Raw genomic sequence first — 24,339 nt, forward strand, 5'->3', positions numbered from 1 at the left:
ACCATTAAAGGGGCATTCACACACAGTCGGTTAAATGGCGGTTGGTGGCAGCTCAACAATGTGCCGTGCTTCGCCAAAAATCGTGTTGACACAAAACACAAAACATTGCCATCCTTCACTCATCCGGCCGGCATGAACCCTGAGAACAACGGGCACCGGACCAACAAATTTAACACGTTCAATTTTAGATAGCGGTCTTGGCGATTTGTAATGGACCGTGTTAAAATGCCTTACACCATGTTTTTTTAACGGCAGCCTCTGAATTTGCAGCTCAAAATCAGTGATAAATAATTGGTAAAGTGGCCATGCCAGCAACTTGAGGGTTCCAGGTTCGATTCCCGCTTCTGCCATCCTAGTCACTGCTGTTGTGTCCTTGGGCAAGACACTTTACCCACCTGTTCCCAGTGCCACCCACACTGGTTTAAATGTAACTTAGATATTGGGTTTCACTATGTAAAGCGCTTTGAGTCACTAGAGAAAAGCGCTACATAAATATAATTCACTTCATTAATTTGCTAGTCACATTTTTCTCCTGGAGCTTTACGACGTAAACAAGGTAACTAGACGGAGATGGCAGCGGTAAACAAATAAGCATCACAGGCTCATCAAGGAGTTACCTATGCTTTCCATAGGATTTGGAACGCCAGCAAAATGTAACCTCCACGGAACGGCACCGCCATCTACCGTCCGGCAATCCCCACCGCCGTTCTGTTGCAGCTCCTCCGAGAAGCGAACTAGCGTGGCCTTTTACGAGATCTCGCAAATCCGCGCATGATCATGTGGTAAAGTAAACACTGAAGTAAACACCGCGGAACGTCTCGAGGTTTGCCGTCCACCAATACTCACAGGCGGGTGCGTCTGTGACGACATTAACTTAACTGACTCGTGAAAAAGACGACTTTTGCTTTGCAGAACGAAATTTGTAATTGTTTTTTAAGCAAGCAACAACACAACAGTAACATCATCCCTGGCGAGTGTTGTAGACACACAACTCCCATGAACCATGCCCCTGCTTCACCGGCCCCCGTATTGACTAGCATTTGACAAAGGACCCCATATCTGCACATAGTTAAGTTAAAGTACCAACTGCTCGGGAAAGGCCTCCAGAATCAACATTTAGGTCAACTAGGTGAAATTAAGTTTGAAAAACTTTGACAAGTTGACTTCATGTCCATCCCCACACATTTCTACGTTTAAAAGTGTAAAGTATGATCCGCCTTAAGGACGGTCTATTCTATTTTGAGAGCAAACCGGATTATTAATTCCGTGTTTGTGTACGACTTCCTGTCCAACACAAGCAGATTTTAGCTCAATTGAACCGTCGTGTTGCAACGACCGGCAAAAATGGAAGCCCTGCATAAATTAGCGCAGGGATGCGGAGCGACATGGACATGGCAGTGGAAATGGAAACATTGACTTGAATAAAAACGGAAAAAGTCTGCCCGCCGTGGCGGCGACATTCCGCAGCTCTTTTGCATCCTGTGGAAATCACGGGTTACACGGAGGCACTGTGGTTGATGCACATAGAAGGTGGAGGACTCTGCTGTCTTACAGGGAGATTTGTGATACGTTTAAAAAAAAAAAGGTTTTCCACCATTGTTGGGACACAGTTCACGGCGGTTTAGAGAAACTCCCTGAACTGCTATCCAAAAAAGGCAATGTGTGAACGCCCCTTCTTAAGCAAGGTCTTGGCAGAGGCACGGATTGGATTTACCAATAAATTACCAATAAATCACTGACTAATTTGTCCAATAATTTAAAGAAAGTTTATATCACGAGTACAAGTATGCTAGAATTGGCTTTCAAATGATTTTAAGCACAGCCCATCAGTGTCTTAATATTTCCCCCCATGATAGTACGTTGCTTTTCCTTTAAAGCGGATGTGTTTTCATCTTTGAAAAGCGTATGAAAGACTAATTCTCTAACTGGTGTACACATCCTAATGATGTAATTAAAATAGCTTCTTGCTAGCTGTTAATTGACTGCTCTAATGGGCTTTCAGTATGGTATGGCTAAAGCGGGTTTGTTGATATGCTTAAGCTGTGCCTAATTAAGAAGCATTCATATAATATACATGTTAGTCATTTGAAGATGCTCTAAACATGCTACTAATATACATCATTGGATAGAGCAGTGTTTTTCAATCACTGTGCCGCAGCATAGTGTACCGTGAGATACAGTCTGTTGTGCCGTGGTAGATTATGTAATTTCACCTAATTGGGTTAAAAATATTTTTTTGCAAACCAGTAATTATAATCCGCAAATGTGCCGTTGTTGAGTGTCGGTGCTGTCTGGAGCTCGGCAGATTAACCATGTTATTCTCTTCCATATCAGTAGGTGGCAGCAGGTAGCTAAATGCTTTGTAGAATTCAGGAACATGGTTTGTCGTGATCACAATATGCAGACGACAGCGGGAGGCAGTGTGAAGGTAAAAAGGTGTCTAATGCTTAAACCAGATATAAACAAAAGGCAAGTGCCGTTAAGAAAAGGCATTAAAGCTTAGGTATGGCTATGCAAAACGAAGCTAAAACTGAACTGGCTACAAAGTAAACAAAAACAGAATGCTGGACGACAGCAAAGACTTACAGCCTGTGGAGCAGCAGATGGCGTCCACAAAGTACATCTGTACATGACATGACAATCAACAACAAAGTAGGAGCGCAAGACAAGAACCAAAACACTACACACAGGAAAACACCAAAAAACTCCAAATAAGTCACGGCGTGATGTGACAGGTCGTGACAGTACACTTACTTTGAGACAAGAGCTATCAATCAATCAATCAATCAATCAATCAATGTTTACTTATATAGCCCTAAATCACGAGTGTCTCAAAGGGCTGCACAAGCCACAACGACATCCTCGGCTCAGATCCCCCGTCAGGGCAAGGAAAAACTCAACCCAATGGGACAATGAGAAACCTTGGAGGGGACCGCAGATATGGGGACCCCCCCCGGGCAACCGGTGCAATGGACGTCGAGTGGATCTAGCATAATTTTGTGAGAGTCCAGTCCATAGTGGATCTAACATAATAGTGAGAGTCCAGTCCATAGTGGGGCCAGCAGGAGAGCATCCCGAGCGGAGACAGGTCAGCAGCGCAGAGACGTCCCCAACCAATGCACAGACGAGCGGTCCACCCCGGGTCCCGACTTTGGGCAGCCAGCGCTTCATTCGTGGCCACCGAGTGATGCATGGTTGGTTATGGTTTGAATTCATATCCAACAATTGCGAAAACGACTTTTTACTGTCAATATCACCTGCTGAGTTTCATTTTTTAATGTTTTCTGCTGGTGGTGTGCCTCTACATTTTTTCAATGAAAAAAATGTGCCTTGGCTCAGAAAAGGTTGAAAAACAGTGGGATAGAGTTTGCATCAGTAAGTGAGAGACACTGGCTGATGGAGGGTCTACACTCCTCGGCAAACATGGACAAGGTACAGCGCTCCCTGATGCGATCAGGCATGGCTTTACATGCATCTGAACATTTCTGCTCGAGTTCCCGTTTGATATATATTTTTTTAATATATATATTTTTTTTCCCCCCCCAAAGTACCAGTCGCCATCATGCTCCCTGATCACACTGCTGGATACTTGACTCAGGCAATAAATCACACCCCTCGCCTCAGTACCACAAACGGCTGTAGCGTTCGGGGGTTATGTCGTCACTGCCCTTGACTGCTGGGCTAGCAGCCAATCCGGCCATTTCTTATCCAATCTCCCTTGCATTCTCCCCCTATGACTCCTAAACTGGTCACAAGCCTAAGTCGGAGAAATGCATAACGAGTTACTATCATAATTTGTTAATGGTCTATAAATACTACTTGCAGCAGTGCAGTCTACACCTACTACTTTAAGCGAAGCACTAAGACCATGTCTCCTTAAATAGCAGCTCTATTCCGATTTTCTGTTCCATAATATAATTGCACATTGCCAAATATTTGAAAAAGGGAAGAATCATCCTTTCAAAAGGTTCAATTTAAAAAACCCAATCCCGGTGGGTTTAGATACCACCTGACCACAAACAGCAGAAGAATCCAATCAAAACCTTTGGGTGTCTGTTTGCAATGGCTATATTCCGGTTTATTGTTATGACAACTTTAAAAGTTAACCAAGTAAACATCTTGGTGATGATGCTGCATTTTATCAAAGTTTCTATGTCAGAGGCCCGGTCGTGTGTGCGCCCATGTTGCCGACAACAAACCTTGTTGTCATTATCCAAAGGTCCCTGACGATAGTTACGTTTTATGGCAGCTTTGTCATCTCATTTCCGCCACAGTGTGTTATTTACATATAAAATAAGGTTTGTTTCCATTTTATGCAGTGCAAAAGTTTTCTTTTGTGTCAGAGCAGATATGCGGACTAGTACTGGTTGTTTTATGACTGGCTCATTCTATCACCACCACTGGTCAAAATAAATCTGAGCTATTCACGATAAATGTATTATCCAATGGATGTATGCACATCAGTATGTCCCCTACTGTAGGTTTACAGCTTTAGGAGGTGGTTATTGGGAGGATAAGAGGGATAGATCTAGACCAGTGGTTCTTAAAGGCCTACTGAAATGAAATGTTTTTATTTAAACGGAGATAGCAGATCCATTCTATGTGTCATACTTGATCATTTTGCAATATTGCCATATTTTTGCTGAAAGGATTTAGTAGAGAACAACGACGATAAAGATCGCAACTTTTGGTATCTGATAAAAAGAGCCGTACCCCTATCGGAAGCACGTGACGTAGTCAGTTGATAGCCTCCTCATATTTTCCTATTGTTTTCAATGCAGCTAGAGCGATTCGGACCGAGAAAGCGACGATTACCCCATTAATTTGAGCGAGGATGAAAGATTCGTGGATGAGGAACGTTAGAGTTAAGGACTAGAATGCAGTGCAAGACATATCTTTTTTCGCTCTGACCGTAACTTAGGTACAAGCTGGCTCATTGGATTCCACACTCTCTCCTTTTTCTATTGTGGATCACGGATTTGTATTTTAAACCACCTCGGATACTATATCCTCTTGAAAATGAGAGTCGAGAACGCGAAATGGACATTCACAGTGACTTTTATCTCCACGACAATACATCGACGAAACACTTTAGCTACGGAGCTAACGTAATAGCATCGTGCTTAACTGCATATAGAAACAAAATAAATAAATCCCTGACTGGAAGGATGGACAGAAGATCAACAATACTATTAAACTAGGGACATGTAAATACACGGTTAATGCTTTCCAGCCTGGCGAAGCTTAAAAATGCTGTTGCTAACGACGCCATTGAAGCTAACTTAGCTACGGAGCTCATGTGATAGCATCGTGCTTAACTGCATATATAAACAAAAGAAATAAATCCCTGACTGGAAGGATAGACAGAAGATCAACAATACTATTCAACCAGGGACATGTAAATACACGGTTAATGCTTTCCAGCTTGGCGAAGCTTAAAAATGCTGTTGCTAATGACGCCATTGAAGCTAACTTAGTATAACGGGACCTCACAGAGCTATGATAAAAACATTAGCGCTCCACCTACGCCAGCCAGCCCTCATCTGCTCATCAACACCCGTGCTCACCTGCATTCCAGCGATCGACGGAAGGACGAAAGACTTCCCCACGATCATCCGTGCGGTCGGTGGCTAGCGTCGGCTAGCACGTCTGCTATCCGAGTCAAAGTCTTCCTGGTTGTGTTGCTGTAGTCCGCCGCTAATACACCGATCCCACCTACAACTTTCTTCTTTGCAGTCTTCATTGTTCATTAAACAAATTGCAAAAGATTCACCAACACAGATGTCCAGAATACTGTGGAATTATGAGATGAAAACAGAGCTATTTTGTATTGGATTCAATGGGGTACCGATACTTCTGTTTCACTGGTTACGTCACGTGCATACGTCATCATCCAAAGACGTTTTCAACCGGAAGTTTAGCGGGAAATTTTAAATTGCACTTTATAAGTTAACCCGGCCGTATTGGCATGTGTTGCAATGTTAAGATTTCATCATTGATATATAAACTATCAGACTCCGTGGTCGGTAGTAGTGGGTTTCAGTAGGCCTTTAATCTTGTTGGACGTACCGAACCCCACCAGTTTCATACGTGCATTCACCGAACCCGTCTTTAGTGAAAAATAAAATGTTTTTTTTCAAATTCAAGAAAAAGTAATATGTTTTTTTACTGGTGCACAAATTGAACCGTGCATGAACATCACCTTGTTCAAAGAACAAAACCAACACAGTGCATGAACTCACAACAAACTACACACCTTACACACATTACCATGAATAGATTAAAATGGACCCCGACTTAAACAAGTTGAAAAACTTATTCGGGTGCTACCATTTAGTGGTCAGTTGTACGGAATATGTACTGTACTGTGTAAACTGTACTGTTTCATATAATGTATTCTCTTTCTTTGCAATCTACTAGTAAAAGTTTCAATCGATCAATCAAAAAACCTGCAAATCAGATGGAAAATTAGAGGGAACATTGTTTGGGGGTATCCATAATACGCCAATAGGGAGAAGTTTTTATTTACACGATAAGTCGGATGTGTCTTTACCTCCGTGGCGGAGGCTTCGCCGAACCCCTGAGGCCGACTCACCGAACCCCTAGGGTTTGATCGAACCCAGGTTAAGAACCACTGATCTAGACAAACAGCAAAACCAACACACAAATATGAAGCTAAGCAGAGTTATAAAATGACCAATGAGATCACTCCTTGCCAGTTATAGAGTATATTATTTTAGTCACCTTTGTAAAAGAATCAATACAAGAACTCCAAAATAGTCCAAAGTCCAAATTTGTGGCACGCTTGATTAAAAAAAGACATGTCAGATTGATTGCAATTGCTTTTAAGGGTTTTTGTGTTGTTGATCATTAACTTACATTATCAATGTCCAATGACAAAGCCATTAACCCAGTTTTAACCAAAATCTAAATATGCAGTATCTATAGGACATGTCTTTGCCCAAATAAAACTTTATTGAATCCCTCATTTTGGCGTGTCTTTGAGAGTTGGATGGATACAGGGTCCCTCGATGCAGGGTTACATATACATACTAGGGTTGTTCGGTATATACCTGTACTAATGAAGTACCGCGATACTAATTGATTGAAATCGGTACTATACTGCCTTTGAAAAGTACCGATACCATCCTTTCATCTGAATCTCCGCTGTGCGACGGTGACCACAGAGCCGAGGCGCATGATGTTGAGTGTGTTCAAACGCTCACACAAACTGCATACAAGCAATAACATCTTGGAGAGGAGGAATGGCAAAAAACGACAATTGTACTGGTTAATAAAGACGGTGGTGTAGTACAATATGGACGATAAAGGTGACGCTTTAAACAGGGAAGCGCCACACTTCAAGTGTTGCTTTAAAGCATGCCACGCTAAATGTGGCAATTAGTATTAGCACCTTAGCTTCAAACTTAAGTAAACATTTAAATAATAAGCATTCAGATTTGCACAAGGAGTTCAGAGAGTGACAGGTAATGATGTTGTTTTTACATTTGTACTGCTGTTCTGCTCCGATGCCGACTGTAGTGAAGGAGCACAGGGCAGACGTTCCCTTCAGGGTCGATGTTTTCTTCGGGGGTAAACCCCTTCACTTTACCCATCAATGGGTCTGCTAAGCTCCGTTTTCACGTCAGAATGACGAGACCGCTAATTTGTGACAATCTGGTTGCTTTATTATTAGTTTTGCAGGACACAACCGGACCCATTCACATACTTGCCAACCCTCCCGATTTTCCCGGGAGACTCCCGAATTTCAGTGCCCCTCCCGAAAATCTCCCAGGGCAACCATTCTCCCGAATTTCTCCCAATTTCCACCCGGACAACAATATTGGGGGCGTGCTCGAAGGGGAAGGGGTATGCTGCATGCAAATTTTGTAGATCAGACTTCTCCATTGAACACGGTGGCCTAACGGATATACTCATTCATGAACGGATTATTTATATATATATATATATATATATACTGTATAAGAAATAATTGACAATGTATACACCCACCACCTCCCCATCTCCCGAATTCGGAGGTCTCAAGGTTGGCAAGTATGCCCATTCATCCTTCTACTGCGCAGTGCAATCGCTACTGCTCTCTCTCTTTGCGCCAATCCCGTGGGTGCTTCAGGGCCCGAGCACCCACGTGGGATTGATGGCAATTTACAATCTTTAAAATAATTTTTGAAAAATCAATCTTGTTTGGTCCATTTTACAGAACAAAAGAGTCACAAATCATACAGTCTATAATTGACAAAGCTTAAACCGGGTTTATTTGAGCCTGATAATGAACTTATGACACAAACATCTTGACTTTGAACATACTGCACACCAGCGAATGAAGGGCATACTTACTCAACAGCCATACATGTCACACTAAGGGTGGCAGTATGAACAATGCTAACACTATCATAAATATGTCCCATTTAGTGAAACCATAGTAAACAACACTGTCATAAACACTACAGAACAAATTCCCAGAATTCCCTGCAGCACCAACTCTTCCGGCATGCTACAATATAAACAAACACCATTGGTGGATCTACACCTAACATCCACTGTAATGATACCACGTACAATAGCGTATCTCGTCGATACTACTATGATTACATCGATATTTTTTAACTTCACAAAATCTTCTTTCGTTTATTTTAAATTTATATTAGGAAATATGTCCCTGAACACATGAGGACTTTGAATATGACCAATGTATGATCTTGTAACTACTTGGTATCGGATTGATACCCAAATTTATGGTATCATCCAAAACTAATGCAAAGTATCAAACAACAGAAGAACAGGTGATCATTACATTTTAACAGAAGTGTAGATAGAACATGTTAAAACAGAAAAAAGGCCTCAAATTTTGTTTCATCTGACATCACAAGGACAAAGATAAGACCCTCTGGAGGAAAGTTCTGTGGTCAGATGAAACAAAAATGTAGCTGTTTGGCCACAATACCCAGCAATATGTTTGGAGGAGAAAAGGTGAGGCCTTTAATCCCAGGATCACCACTCCTACCGTCAAGCATAGTGGTGGTAGTATTATGCTCTGGGCATGTTTTGCTGCCAATGGAACTGGTGCTTTATAGAGAGTAAATGGGACAATGAAAAAGGAGGATTAGCTCCAAATTCTTCAGGACAACCTAAAATAATCAGCCCGGAGGTTGGGTCTTGGGCGCAGTTGGGTGTTCCAACAGGTCAATGATCCCAAACACACGTCCAAAGTGGTAAAGGAATGGCTAAATCAGGCTAGAATTAAGGTTTTAGAATGCCCTTCCCAAAGTCATGACTTAAACCCCATTGAGAACACGTGGACATTGCTGAAGAAACAAGTCCATGTCAGAAAACCAACACATTTAGCTGAACTGCACCAATTTTGTCAAGAGGAGTGGTCAAAAATTCAACCAAAAGCTTGTGGATGGCTACCAAAAGCACCTTATTGCAGTGAAACTTGCCAAGGGACATGTAACCAAATATTAACATTGCTGTATGTATACTTTTGACCCAGCAGATTTGGTCACATTTTCAGTAGAGCCATAATACATTCATAAAAGACCCAAACTTCATGAATGTTTTTTGTGACAAACAAGTATGTGCTCCAATCACTCTATCACAAAAAAATAAGAGTTGTAGAAATTATTGGAAACTCAAGACAGCCATGACATTATGTTCTTTACAAGTGTATGTAAACTTTTGACCACGACTGTATGTATGTATGTATGTATGTATGTATATATATATATATATATATATATATATATATATATATCTCAATGCATTGCTGCAAGTGTCATTATTAAAAAAAAACATCTGCTGGCGAAATATATGAACAATAAGCGCAACAAGCCCTCTCCTAAATGCCACTCCATTTCTCTCTAGATTGTGAAAATTCATTTTCTGAACCGCAACATTTTTGGTACGGGGATGATTCAAGTTTGAGTGGTGCGTATGCGGGCAGATAGTGAGCTTGAGAAATGACTAAGAACTTGGAAGCCTTGAGGGGACCATGTAATGTCCCCAAGACACACACAAGGGCGAAGTCCACTCGCAACCAAGCTGAGTCAGCACAAGACACGAGCGCGTACGGGGAAGCCTTGAGGGCGAAAGCAACAAGGGCAGACTGCACGAGAGAACAAAACAAACACGTGGACATGACCTTGTCGTTCCCTTCACTGTACAAACACTTAACATGACGTCACGTGTTAACTACCACAGATTAAAAGAACATGGATGGTAATTACTTCTGACCTCCAGACTAGCATCGGTGGATGCTTATGGAAAAAAAATGACTAAGGATTGCTTCATCCCATTAGGTCAGCGTGCACAATACCAGGAAGTCGCTCACCTACATGTAGCACAGCCTTAATTGCGTTATTAAGTGCTCTTTTATGTTTCTGCTTTGATGGGTTAAAAGGTCCACCTTGAAAAGGGTACTTCCTTACCAGACATGCTAGATTACTTTAATACGGTGCAATTATCAGGGTTATTGATTCCACTTGAGTGACCTTATATTTAATATATAGAAAGAAGGTCTGTACTTTCTTGCTAATTGACAGGAAGCAGAACATGAATGCTGAAAGGTCCATTAGATCCAAAATATCCAACTGCTCAATTCCTTCAACAAATCTAACTTTTTTGTGTTTTGAGTAGAGATGTCCAATAATGGCTTTTTGCCGATATCCGATATTCCGATATTGTCCAACTCTTAATTACCGATTCCGATTTCAACTGATACCGATTTATACAGTCGTGGAATTAACACATTAGTATGCCTAATTTTATTGTGATGCCCCGCTGGATGCATTAAACAATGTAACAAGGTTTTCTAAAATAAATCAACTCAAGTTATGGAAAAAAATGCCAACATGGCACTGCCATATTTATTATTGGAGTCACAAAGTGCTTTTTTTATAACATGCCTCAAAACAGCAGCTTGGAATTTGGGACATGCTCTCGCTGAGAGAGCATGAGGAGGTTGAGGTGGGCGAGGTTGGGGGGTAGGGGTTTAGGTGGGGGGGTAGGGGGTAGCGAGGGGTGTATATTGTAGCGTCTCGGAAGAGTTAGTGCTGCAAGGGGTTCTGGGTATTTGTTCTGTTGTGTTTATGTTGTGTTACGGTGCGGATGTTCTCCCAAAATGTGTTTGTCATTCTTGTTTGGTGTGGGTTCACAGTGTGGCGCATATTTGTAACAGTGTTAAAGTTGTTTATACGGTCACCCTCAGTGTGACCTGTATGGCTGTTGACCAAGTATGCATTGCATTCACTTGTGTGTGTGAAAAGCCGTAGATATGTGATTGGGACGGCACGTAAAGGCAGTGCCTTTAAGTTTTATTGGCACTCTGTACTTCTCCCTACGTCCGTGTACCACTCCGTACAGCAGCGTTTTAAAAAGTCGTAAATTTTACTTTTTGAAACAGATACCGATAATTTCCGATATTAAATTTTAAAGCATTTATCGGCTGATAATATCGGCAGCCCGATAATATCGGACATCTCTAGTTTTGAGCACAACCCAATGGGGAAAATGAGAATACATATTTGTATTTTATGTATTTTACAGTATGTATTTTATCATTACCTATACACTGCAGGGTATGATGCCTCGTTTGATTTTTGATTTTTTTTAGTTAAGTACGGTATTTTTATGTGGTTCACACTACAAAAATAAAAATGAATGTCTAATGTGAACGGAATGCGATGGTGAAGCAACACGCACACTGACGTAAGCACATCAAGAGCCTGTGTTTACGGATGTAAACATGGCCCCGATTGGTGTTGGTGTCTAGGGATGACGTTCGAAAACCGGTTCTACTGATTGTTCGATAAGAAAAGAACTGATTCCATGGATTCGAATCCCTTTTTGAGAAACGGTTCCCCTTATCGAAGCAAATATAGTAAAGAAAAAGATTTGGTTCTTTATTCGAATCCCAGGGAACGAATCCCATGTCACAGGAAACGACGTAGCTCAGCCATTCGGCGGCAGATACAGAAGCAGCAACAACAATGGACCGGAAAAAATGCTCCAAGACATGGCTTCACTTTACTAAGAAATACGACGAGGAAACGGCTATCCGCAATTATTGCCAGGCTTCGCTTTCCTGTAAGGGGAGCAATACAACAAACATGTTGAAACATGTTCAGGCCGTACATAACCTGAAGGTTAGAGAAAGGTGTCGTGGAGAAGCAGTGACGGAGATGACGAACCTGCCGTCCCAGTGATAGTGCCGGTGAGCAACTAACGTTAACTGTTGCCGGCTCATTTCCATATCTGCTCACTTGTAGTCTTTAGGCTAAAATAACATTACCTCTTATGTCAACCAGGACTGCAGTAATGTTAGTTAGACTAACGTTACCTAAGCATAGTCAGTGGCTAATGGTAACGTTAACGTTAGCCTTTTTGTATGCGTCTGATAACGTTAACGGTATCTTGTAGCCTACACCACTCCAGAGTTTGCAGGTCTGTCTAATAAATAATACAAATGAATGCAAGATTTTCTCTGCATGTATTTTTCTTAGGTGGCCAAATTAAAGGGTCACTAACAGTCAATATTTATTTATTATTATTTATTTTTTCTTAAAAAATATAAGTGAAGGCTGCCAAAAGTGAGTTTTTGTTAAACCAAGTATTGTGTGTTTTTTTCCACGTACAACAACCTGCCTGGATTCGATAAGAGAATCGATAAGGAATCGGTTCAATAAGAGGATTCGATAATGGCATCGAAATCGATAATTTCTTAACAAACATCATCCCTATTGGTGTCAGACCTGCCACATTTACAGCAATTTCAAGGAGCCAAAATGAAATATTTCACGTAAGCGATTAAGTAAGAGGGTAAAAATGTTAGCTATGGCAGTGGGACATTGACCTAAGTCTTTCTATATGTTAATCAAAACAATCTTTTTGCTACTCATTTACAGTACTTTTGCGCCGGTGAAAGAATTGTGATGTTTGTCACCTTATAATGATGAACGTGGAGGCCTGTGCGATATATCGATTTTGATGATGAATTCTTGTTTTTTGTTGCAGATAACTTAGAAATTAAAAAAAGACTAATTTCTCCTCTTGCTCAAACATACTTTTTGCCCCCAGGAGCTTCCGTAGCTTCTTCCATCCTACTTAATTTCTTGGCGGACATTCATATACCTAGCAAAACATGGCTAATGCTAACGCGAACGCAAAGGAGACATTTGTTCCAAAGAAAAGAAAAGTGTTGTCAGAAGTTTGGATTTGCCACAACAGGCGTGGAACAAACGGCTCCACGCTGCAAAATTTTGTTTTAAATAGGCAGCAGCACAAACTTATTCCAGAACAAGCCTCCAGCCAAGTGCGGGAAATGCAACGCTTTACGAGGCAAACAAGGCCGCGATAAATGGGCGGGAATCATTTACACAAGGTACCATGTATGATGAGAAAAAAGCACAGTGGAGAACTATCATGAAAGCAATCGCTCGAGCATGTTGCTAAAGATGTGGCACACACACAATGAAAAAGCCTGCGTTTAAACAGTTCCGAAAACTATAGCCCTCTTAAACTGTAACTGCACTCTTTGGGGATTTTGCCTATCGTTCACAATCATTATGAGGGACAAGAACACGTCTTTTTTTTTGTATGTTAAATATAATAAAAAAAATGCTTTTCTATCTGTGTTGGGCCTGCGATGAGGTGGCGACTTGTCCAAGGTGTACGTCGCCTTCCGCCCGAAGGCAGCTGAGATAGGCTCCAGCACCCCTCGCGACCCCAAAAGGGACAAGCGGTAGAAAATGGTTGGATGGATGGAAAATGCGGCTAATGGGAGTCACCGTTGTGTAGCCTTCAAAGCCCTCTAAAACAACTTCAAAACCCTCCATCAACGTTTTGTATACACACTGCAAGTATATATATAATGTAGAAACAGACAGGTTCATAACAATATGTAATATGTTCAATATTTACCCTATTTTGGTCATTTTAATCATTGCCGGAACTAATTCTTCTGCAAATTTTTCTAAGTTTCCGACTTCCGGCAACAACTTGTGTTCCTACTTCCGGATTCAATCACGAGTGTGTTCTAATCAGGGCAGATTCGGTAACAAACAACAAAGACGACTATTTGTGGAAAAATTTGGATTCACAACCTTATCTTTTTTTTAATCTGAATTTATGGAGGCTGAACTACTGCTTATAGAAGCGAGTAAAAAAGAAGGGTGAGGAATTGGAGCAGACAGAAGCCAAGAGAGTGAGGTGAAAGTGAATCGAAGCTGCAAATGTGGAATTTTGAGACAAAATATTTCGACATAAATGGATTGCTTACCCATAAATTGTCGTAAAAAAAACGTCCCTGGCCAGCTGGACCAAACAGACAACTGTCCATCGAGTGAGTCACACTTTATATCAGGGGTCCCCAAACTACGGCCCGCTCTGTCTTTTCTTATCCACTTTGTACCGCTTGCTACTCACGGTGTCTCCTAGCCGCTCTGGCAAATCATATTGTCTAAAAATGCATTTTCTCATCAATAACGTGACATCATGGCGCGTGCGGAAAGTGCGCTATATATATATATATATATATATATATATATATATATATATATATATATATATATATATATATATATATATATATATATATATATATATATATATATATATATATATATATATATATATAAACTGTTTTATGTTTTTTATTTTTTATTAATCAATCCAACAAAACAATACACAGCAATACCATAACAATGCAATCCAATTCCAAAACCAAACCCGACCCAGCAACACTCAGAGTCAAAAAGTTTGGGGACCCCTGCTTTATATTGATCATGATACATGCAGCACGTCATGCATATATTATGCCGTGTAGAAATAAAACATGAAACGTGGGCTAATACTTTAAAGATACTGTCATATGATTGTTGATGTTTTTTAGTCAGTACAAATTGGTCTTCTATTGTATTGTGTTGTGCATTACAAACTCAAACGCGTTTTGTGTTGTCGTAGAAGCTAGCTTATAACTCTTGCCGTACTTAGCTTTTACGGCTAATACCGTAGCACACCAATGTGTTACTACACTAGAAAAACAGTTCCTCTGTGTTCGCTCTTACAATAACAATGTTGCTACAGTTTGGTTATTATACAGGTTACTGAATGAATTATTGTTGACGGTTTATGAATGCATTTTTTAAGTGATATCGAGAAGAGAACTGATTGCTTCCATTAGCTGCATTGCTAGCTACCAAGAAAGAGCCAATTTTTATTTGTTAGAATGCAAAAAAAAAAGAAACTACTTTTTTCTTCTTGTCTCTTATGATTGAAGTTCCCCTTTAATGTTGTACTTCATTATTTATTTGCATACAATGTACAATACTACATTTTTATTTACAGAAGTATTTTATTCAAGACATAAGTTTCCACTTTATTAAATATAATGTTGGAGATTTTAAATTTGTGTGCAATGCTACATACAGAAGTATTGTCTCCCAGAGAAAGCTCTTAATTCAGTTATCTAAAAATTATTCCATAAAAAGCACAATTTATATCTGGTCTAAAAAGAACTAAATTGTACAAATTATAATTTGTACATGCAGTGTCATTTCAAACTACTAAATGTTTTATCAAAAAAAGGACAACTTGTTTTAAATTATTTCTATCATTTGTAATCACTAGTTTCTTTAAAAAATATTGTAACAAAAAAATAAAATAAAAAAAATCGTATATCGAATTTGTAAAAAAAAATAGGAGATTTTATTTTTACGCTATATGTCCTGGGCCTAAGCATAGGTCAGGTGACCTGAACGTTCAGACTCCATTCACATCGGGTACATATTCGATTTATATCCAAAAACAAAAAGCAGATTTGGAAAATCGGAAATTGCACTGTTAACACGGTCATGGGATTCAGACAAATGGGATTTAGGTCACACATAGGCAAAAGAATCAGAATTGACCTGCAGTGTAAACACAGTCTTAGACACATTCTAATAACAAAAACAAAAACACAGCTTTTGTGATTCTGTCAAAATAATATAATCAGATATTGTACAAATAAAAAGTACAAACTAGGCCATTTATATCCAAGGGGAATACAATTCACCAGTCCTGGCTTGTGCAGCAACATAAAACACTTATCGCGCTGAATTTACTGTACTTCTATTTTTAATCACATTTGCATGCAAAGTGTCACAGAAGGAGCAACAGAGAAAGTAAAGTGTCAAATGTTTTCAGTTCAAAGTTTTCATTTACTGACAAACCCTTCACTTTTAACTAGGCAAGGCAAGGCAACTTTATTTGTATAGCGCTTTTCATACACAAGGCAGACTCAAAGTGCTTCACAGACAACAAAGTGAAATGAAAGAAAATAAAAGCAAAATTAAAATGCAGACAATAAAAATAAAAACAGTGCAGACGTTAAAAGTTAAAAGATTAAAAGATTTAGCTGAAAGCTAAGGTGAACATAAAAGTCTTCAGTCTAGTTTTAAAAGTAGTGAGAGTTGGGGAAAGTCTGACATCTTCAGGAAGTTTATTCCAGCTATTTGTTGCATAGTGACTGAATGATGATCTCCCTTGATTTGAGTTTACTCTTGGAACCGCTAACAGATTGGTCTCAGAAGATCTTAGTGATCTAGAGGGCGTATATAGTGGGAGCATATCAGTGATATACTTGGGCCCTAGACCATGTAGTGATTTATATGTGAGCAGGAGGATTTTGAAATCTATTCTCTGATGTACAGGGAGCCAATGTAAGGATTTAAGAATTGGTGTAATGTGCTCACATTTTTTGGTCTTTGTTAGAACTCTAGCAGCAGCGTTCTGAACAAGCTGTAGCTGCCTGACAGTTTTTTTGGGAAGACCTGCAAGGAGACCATTACAATAGTCTAGCCTACTGGTAATAAAGGCATGTACAAGTTTTTCTAAGTCTTGAGCTGACATGAGCCCTCTAAGTCTTTTTACATTTTTGAGGTGATAGTAGGCCGATTTTGTTACTGATTTGATGTGACTGTCGAAATGTAAATCAGAATCTAAAATAACCCCAAGATTTCTGGCTTTATTTGAGGTTTTCAGGGACAGTGATTGAAGGTGTTGGATGACTTTAAACCTTTCTTTTTTAGCACCAAAAACAATTATCTCAGTTTTATCTTCATTTAGTTGTAGGAAATTTTGGCACATCCAGTGTTTGACTTGCTCAATGCACTGGCACAGAAGATCTATGGGGCGATAGTCATTTGGTGATAGCGCTACATAGATTTGGGTGTCATCGGCATAGCAATGATGGTCAATGTTATTATTTTGCATGATTTGTCCTAGTGGGAGCATATAGATGTTAAATAAAGTCGGCCCCAAGATTGAACCTTGGGGGACTCCACACGTTACGTTGGTTGGTTCTGATACAAAGTCACCAATGGAAACAAAATAGTTCCTATCTTGTAGATATGACTTGAACCAGCTTAAAACTGTGCCTGAGATCCCCACCCAGTTTTCCAACCTGTCCAAAAGTATTGAGTGGTCGACAGTGTCAAATGCAGCACTGAGGTCCAAAAGCATTAATACTGAAGTTTTGCCAGAGTCTGTGTTTAGACGGATGTCATTTATAACTTTAAGAAGGGCCGTCTCTGTGCTATGAAGAGGTCGAAATCCTGACTGGAAGTTGTTGTGGCAGCCAGTAGAAGCCAAGAAGTGATTTAGTTGTTGGAGGACAACTTTCTCAATTATTTTACTTATGAATGGTAGATTTGAAATTGGTCTGTAGTTGTTGATAACACAGGCATCTAGGCTCTGCTTTTTTAGAAGAGGTTTAATGACTGCAGTTTTGAAAGCCTTCGGGAAATTGCCCGATTTAATAGAATTATTAACTATTTGCAAGATGTCTGTTGATAGGCAGTCAAAAACATTCTTAAAGAAGTTGGTAGGTAAAACATCAAGGCAGCAGGTGGATGACTTTAGAGCTGTCACCGTTTCCAGATACAAAAGAAGCCTGAATTCGAACGTACCCAACCGTGGTTTCATGAGATCTTTGTTTGTCTTTGCTCAAACAAACTGAGAACAGAAAATGATGCTGAGTAGATACAAAAATAATAAAAAATAGTGTACTTGCATTTGATGTACTGAATTTTCAAATTAAGTGAGTTGAAAAAACTTGCTTGAAATGAAAACTGTGACTGGTCGAAGGCTCAGCTACCTATATTAGCTTAAATAACCATATTTTCCAGAGTACAGTATAGAATGCACCGGTATATTTTATTATTTAAAATAAAAAAAAACATTAAACTGGCCTATAAGTCAGTTATATATGTTGAAAAATGAATTATTTACACAGAATTATTTAGTAAATATTTATTTACAAATCCTAATCGTTTCCAAACGGAGTCTGTGACAAGGACTAAAACGACTGATCAAACAAAACATCATCGTCATGGACCCAATAGCTGCAACAGCAAAACACTCAAGTCGACGGTGATGTTTTGGTGAATTACGAAACTGAAACAATACAAAAAGAATGCCATTGTAAGGCAATACTAACACAGACACATGTAAACGTGTTAGTATATTAGCTAATTCTATTGACACCAGCTTCATTACATTACGATAGCATGTACAAATATGCATGAAAACATTTCTACAGACATCACACATGGGATGTTTAAGTAAGTATGAATTGTTTTTGTTATATTGTAAAACATACAAATGATGCTAAGAGTGATAAATGAGGAATCCATACTAGTAGTAACGCCATGGATGACTAGAAAACGGAACGACACTTTTACTTGTACCTGCTCAGTGGCCTTGTGGTTAGAGTGTCCGCCCTGAGATTGGTAGGTCGTGAGTTCAAACCCCAGCCGAGTCATACCAAAGACTACAAAAATGGGACCCATTACCTGGAACTCAGCATCAAGGCTTGGAATTGGGGGTTAAATCACCAAAATGATTCCCGAGCGCAGCAACCGCTGCTGCTTACTGTTCCACTTACCTCCCAGGGGGTGCAACAAGGGGATAGGTCAAATGCAGAGGGTAATTTCACCACACCTAGTGTGTGTGACTATCATTGGTACTTTAACTTTAACTTCCGGTTGAAAGCTCTAAACAGGATATACTATAGACATTCACCCCAGAACACCTGCAATGAGCAAACTCATCCAAAAGATCGCGCTGTAGCATGTACAAAAACACACCATTTCTTTCCATGCGTTCTATACAACGTTTTGCATGATGGCCGTCAGCAAAGAAAAATCTATGAATTAGCTGCACCGTCTAATAAACTGCAAGGTTCAAAGTGTACGAAAAACGTAGCAGCTTATAGTCCGGAATTTACGGTAGATACCAACTCATCACAATAATGGAGTCTTTGCCTACAGCAATTTATATAGAATTTAAGAGTATATAAAGTGATTTTAATGGAATAACATTAAAGCAATGGCATTTCTAATAATTAGCAGATGCACTGCTGAGATAGGTTCCAGCGCCCCCTGCGACCCCGAAGGGAATGAGCGGTAGAAAATGGATGGATGGATGGATTGCTGCTTTGTTTTTTTTGTAAGCTGGTAGTGTATACTAATGTCTCTCTGTCAATTTCTCTTTGTGTGTGCATGTGTATATGTGCCTTCACCCGCCTGCCTGGATCACTATAGGAATGACGTGTCAAGCAAGAAGCTCCTACCTGGACACAGAAGTGCTTTGGGGCTACCGCTTCACACCCGTTCTCTCCCTGGAGAAGGGCTTCTACGAGGTCGACTACAACAACTTCCACGACGTCTACGAGACCAACACCCCTATCTGCAGCGCCAAGGAATTGGCCGCCAAGCTCCGTGAGGGGCCGCTTTTGCCTCAGCTGTCATTGCTCAGCCCGGAACCAAAAATGCATACTTTTGACCCTCTAAACCGCCTGTCTGACTTGGACCCACCGAGCCAGGTTGAGGACAAGGAGGAAGGGGAATCAGGAGGGGACAGAGGAGAGACCAATGGCTCTGCGGCTGCTTTAGAGGAGACGCCCTTTGCTGATGGACTACCTGACTGATTAGCCATGAACAGCCAGCTTGTTCCATTGCAAGGACACTCTTCTTCAGCCTCTGAATCATGCAATACTCCTCTTCTAGAGTGTCAATCTATAGTATAGATTGGTTTTTAGACACTGTACTGTAAGTAACGACACACATACAGCATCTATAGCTTCACTTAAAAAGTTGGTGGTGCCGATTGTCTTTTTATAATCCTATAATCATGTCCACTTACTACTATTACAGTTGTGTGAGGGAAACTCGATCTGAAGATTACAGATTACACCGAGCACATTATGGATATACCATTGCTCTGATTTTTAAAGAGTATTGATTCATCTTAGTGAAGCTAATGTGTCTGACAGACGCTTCTCTGCAGTGATGGAAGAAAATTATTTGCCGTCTCTGTTCATGTTACACAGTTTCCTCTTCGCTGGAACATGTAAGGCTAATCGTTTGCTCGTAGGAAAACCTAGGAAGCGATCCAAATGCAACGAATATGCAGTTTTTGTTTTCGATACCCTGTCTTTTCTGTGCGTCTATCATCATGTGTCTGTGACTAATTGTCTCTCTCGCACACACTGGGAGCTTTGCCCCAAAATATGCCAGCTTGTACCTCATTCTATGCTCATTTTCAGGGTAATTATCTGCAACATAGGCTGGTAAAAGAAGACAATGCAGACAGAGTGACTAACTGATTGGAAGTAGTAAGATTTCTCCCCCTACAATTGTGAAGTGACATTTATTTAATGCTGCTGTGGTAAATTACAACTGGACAGTAGTGGTTAAGATGCACTTAATTGACAAAGACCAAGACAAAATGTACAGTCGTCCCTCGCTACATCACGCTTCAACTGTCATACATTGCAGTTAAAAAAAACAGACAAACTTTTTTAAAGCATAATCTGCATGTTTTGGCCTAAATGTAAATGTTAAATCAAGTTTTATTTACATATATCACAATGCAGTATTTTTTCTTATTTTCTATTAGTATTATGTTGTGGCGATCGATTAATATTCACCAAGCACGACTTCCGTTTCAGAGTTCAGGGTGAACTCTACTATGTAAACAACACAACACCAATCCTGGGGCGACTATCTTCACCGCAACAGTCCCAAGTTGACCACCTTTTGGCAGAACAGCTTTCTGATTGATTTCATCTTCAACTACTGATTCATCAATACCACATATCCACATTGGTGAGCCTTTGATGTGAGCGATGTAGAACGACAACAGTTGGACAAAGCATCAAAGTCAGTGCAGCACTTCAGGCTAACAAGATTGCTATAACCTATCGGCAACAGATCATCCAAAGTGGAGATGTACTATTTTGTTGTACTTCATCTTCCACATCAATATCACATCTTTGGCGTGAGCGATGTGGAATAACAAGGCAGACAAGTAATGCTAACAGGGAATGCTTACATCAAAGCAAATTGTTGTAGCTGCAAGTGTCAAGTTGACTATGTTTTTGCAAAACAACTTGTGATTTAAGCAGATCAAAGCCCAGTTTTAACTTCGAGGAATTCCCCAGGGTGTGACAAAATCTTTTTAATTTGTGGCCATGTTTTAGTGGCCGGGCAAAGGCTAGCGCAATGACGTTTGGAGGATGCTGCGGGCTATCGTTATGTAACCTACAGTAGAACAAAATCAAGGCTAGTATATTGGGTAAACAAGTGTAAAGGTGACTTTATGTATGTAACGATATGAACATTTCATAACACGGTTATTGTGACCAAAATTATCACGGTTATTATTGCGGTAATGTTGAATGTGCTCAAAAAGTACTCATACACACACTGAAATCTTTTGACCAAGTTATTTAAAGAAATAAAACAAACACAATGTTACAAAACCCACTATGTTGCATGTTTTGTGTTTCTTATGCTTCACTGATAGTGTTTTAGTCTTACGTTTTAATGGTATCATTTAAGCTTTTATTGTTTTGAATATTTGTTTGTCCTGTAGCACTTTAAGACTTATTTAAATGAAAAGTGAGTAAGAAAATGTATCATTATTCTTTATTATTTTTGGTGGATGTTGTGGCATCATACTCGGTTCAGCGGTCCTTGAATGCACCGTAAAAACACACCTCCGTCTCCTAATCCTCAATCACTCAGGCTAAGAGAGCACAGCTTGTAGGTTCAATGTACACAACTGAATACTGTAGCTTAGTTGCTCAGACAGCAATGTGCTTGTGGTTAGAGTGTCCGCCCTGAGATCGGTAGGTCGTGAGTTCAAACCCCAGCCGAGTCATACCAAAGACTATAAAAATGGGACCCATTACCTCCCTGCTTGGCACTCAGCATCAAGGGTTGGAATTGGGGGTTAAATCACCAAAAAATTATTCCCGAGCGCGGCCACTGCTGCTGCTCACTGCTGCTGCTCACTGCTGCTGCTCACCTCCCAGGGGGTGGAACAAGGGGATAGGTCAAATGCAGAGAGTAATTTTCACCACACCTAGTAGTGTGGTATTTAAACTTAACTTATATAAGTTTAGATTGGGGAAATGCATTTAAGCTTGTGAGCTGGCGCCAGTCAGTCCATGAGTTTATCAAAGTATTTAAAACGGTACTACGAAGTTTTACCACGGTTATCATTATTATCGTTTATCGTTACATCCCTAGGATGACTCATGATTTCATATTTAAAGGGCTTTATAATGTGGAAAAAAAAAACATTAAGAAGGTTGTAAACAGTTTTGTTATGTTCTTACTATGAAAAACTAGATTTATTAGTGATTATCCTACATTGCGGGAAGTTGTTTATCGCAATCATGTCCGGACCCAATTAACCGTGAGAAACGAGGGACAACTGTACGTGCTGTAGGCAAACAAACCTTGTCTGCATCATAAACATGATGTCAACTAGTGTTGTAGTCAAGACTATGGACGGGCATTTGACTCAGTTTTCTTGATCAATAATAATTGGAAAATGTATTACTACTCACCATTCATGAAATAGTCAGCTAGCTAACAAACAGGTGGTTTAACTTAAACTGTACACTGTGGTCATTATAGCATTGCTGAAAACAACAAATCCAATTTTGGCCTTGACCAGACCAGAGGTTTTTCAAAGTGTGGCACAGTGAGACTCTCCTTAGAGAATACAGTATAATACAATACTATTCCTTGAAAAACTGATTTTCTGGAGCATACCCTATATTATGGAGTTTACTGCTCACCCAGCTGTTTACTCACTCTCACTGTAGGAAGTAAAAATCAATAAATTTTGCCTTTAAACATAACAGTCGTTAGCTGGGTAGGTTTGAAAAATCTTTTTAGGTTTTCATCGTTGGCCACCCTTGAGGTCTTCTGGTACTTTGAAAACCCGTGGCACAGACATTTGCAGCGTATACAGCAAGGATACAGACACCAGTCCTAACAAAGCCACTGCCCCGTCAAATTATGATGAACGTCCAATTGTAAACATATTGCAGCTTAATCCCCCTTCCAGTTAGAGTTAATAAAAGGGAAATATTGTGTCTTTCAGTATTCCATAAGAGGAGATGATCGGTGTAGATCAAACTGCTCACCAAGTACTGCTGCCGGCTGATGCATGTCAGTCATAGGAAGACGGATTTTATACGAAGTGTATTTTTCAAATGGTCTATGAAATGTTGGCTGAAACACATGATGACAATGTCTACTTATTTTAACGGGAGTCTACCTGCACAGATGCAACTGTTGTTGATGAGCAGATCTTGGGTCTGTCATCTGGAATATTTGCCTTTTTTCATTGATTCCGTCATGTCCTCACCCTATTACTTGAAGTCTTTTTGTCCTTAGACAATGTCAGTTTCTTCATTGTTCTACCCCCCGTTTTCTGTTAGACGGCCCTCGTGACGAGTTATGGATTGACTTGTCTGCATGGTGACCCTTTCCTCCATTCTTCTACTTGGGAATATGTTTAATTCAAAAAAATAAAAATACAGGGTATTTTCTAGGCATGCAAATCTAAAATAATTTCTACAATATAGAAACACATGATTTTAATAGCCAGTTTTCATTTATTGAAATACATAATAGATGCCGAATCATTTTTGAATCCTTCTAATGTACCCCTTAATTGTTTTACAGACGCTTGTCCAATCAATATATTTATAGTCACTGTGATATTTGCCTATGATTATGTATTCCATTTGCTAGATATGTTGATAGAGAGTGCTCATCTTTCATTGCAGGAATGTCATCTGTTTTATGTGTGTTCTCATGGGAATAAACATAATACGGCCAAAAGAACAACATGTTCTGTGTTCATGCATCAGCAAGCATATTGACTGTGTGTTTTTTCCAAGATAATTATGCAAACACAGAATAAAAATGACCTTATTTAAAAGAGTGTGACACGGCACGGTGGTGTAGCCAATTG

The 24,339-nt window shown here is 39.9% G+C and overlaps 2 protein-coding genes across 4 annotated transcripts in view; one reads left to right on the forward strand and one right to left on the reverse strand.

Annotated features, from left to right (window-relative positions):
* Positions 1 to 24,312, forward strand: part of kcnj5 (potassium inwardly rectifying channel subfamily J member 5) — an 80,740-nt gene extending 56,428 nt beyond the window's left edge. Inside the window, exon 4 of the mRNA XM_062060520.1 lies at positions 19,602 to 24,312. Coding sequence (XP_061916504.1) covers positions 19,602 to 19,987 — 386 coding nt within the window. The 3' untranslated portion in view covers positions 19,988 to 24,312. The remainder of the gene's footprint in view (positions 1 to 19,601) is intronic.
* Positions 1 to 24,339, reverse strand: part of kcnj1a.1 (potassium inwardly rectifying channel subfamily J member 1a, tandem duplicate 1) — a 303,709-nt gene that overhangs the window by 220,299 nt on the left and 59,071 nt on the right. The gene's annotated exons all lie outside the window — the stretch shown is intronic.

The sequence above is a fragment of the Entelurus aequoreus genome, linkage group LG10, assembly GCF_033978785.1.
Source record: "Entelurus aequoreus isolate RoL-2023_Sb linkage group LG10, RoL_Eaeq_v1.1, whole genome shotgun sequence".
In the NCBI taxonomy this organism is placed as follows: Eukaryota; Metazoa; Chordata; class Actinopteri; order Syngnathiformes; family Syngnathidae; genus Entelurus; species Entelurus aequoreus.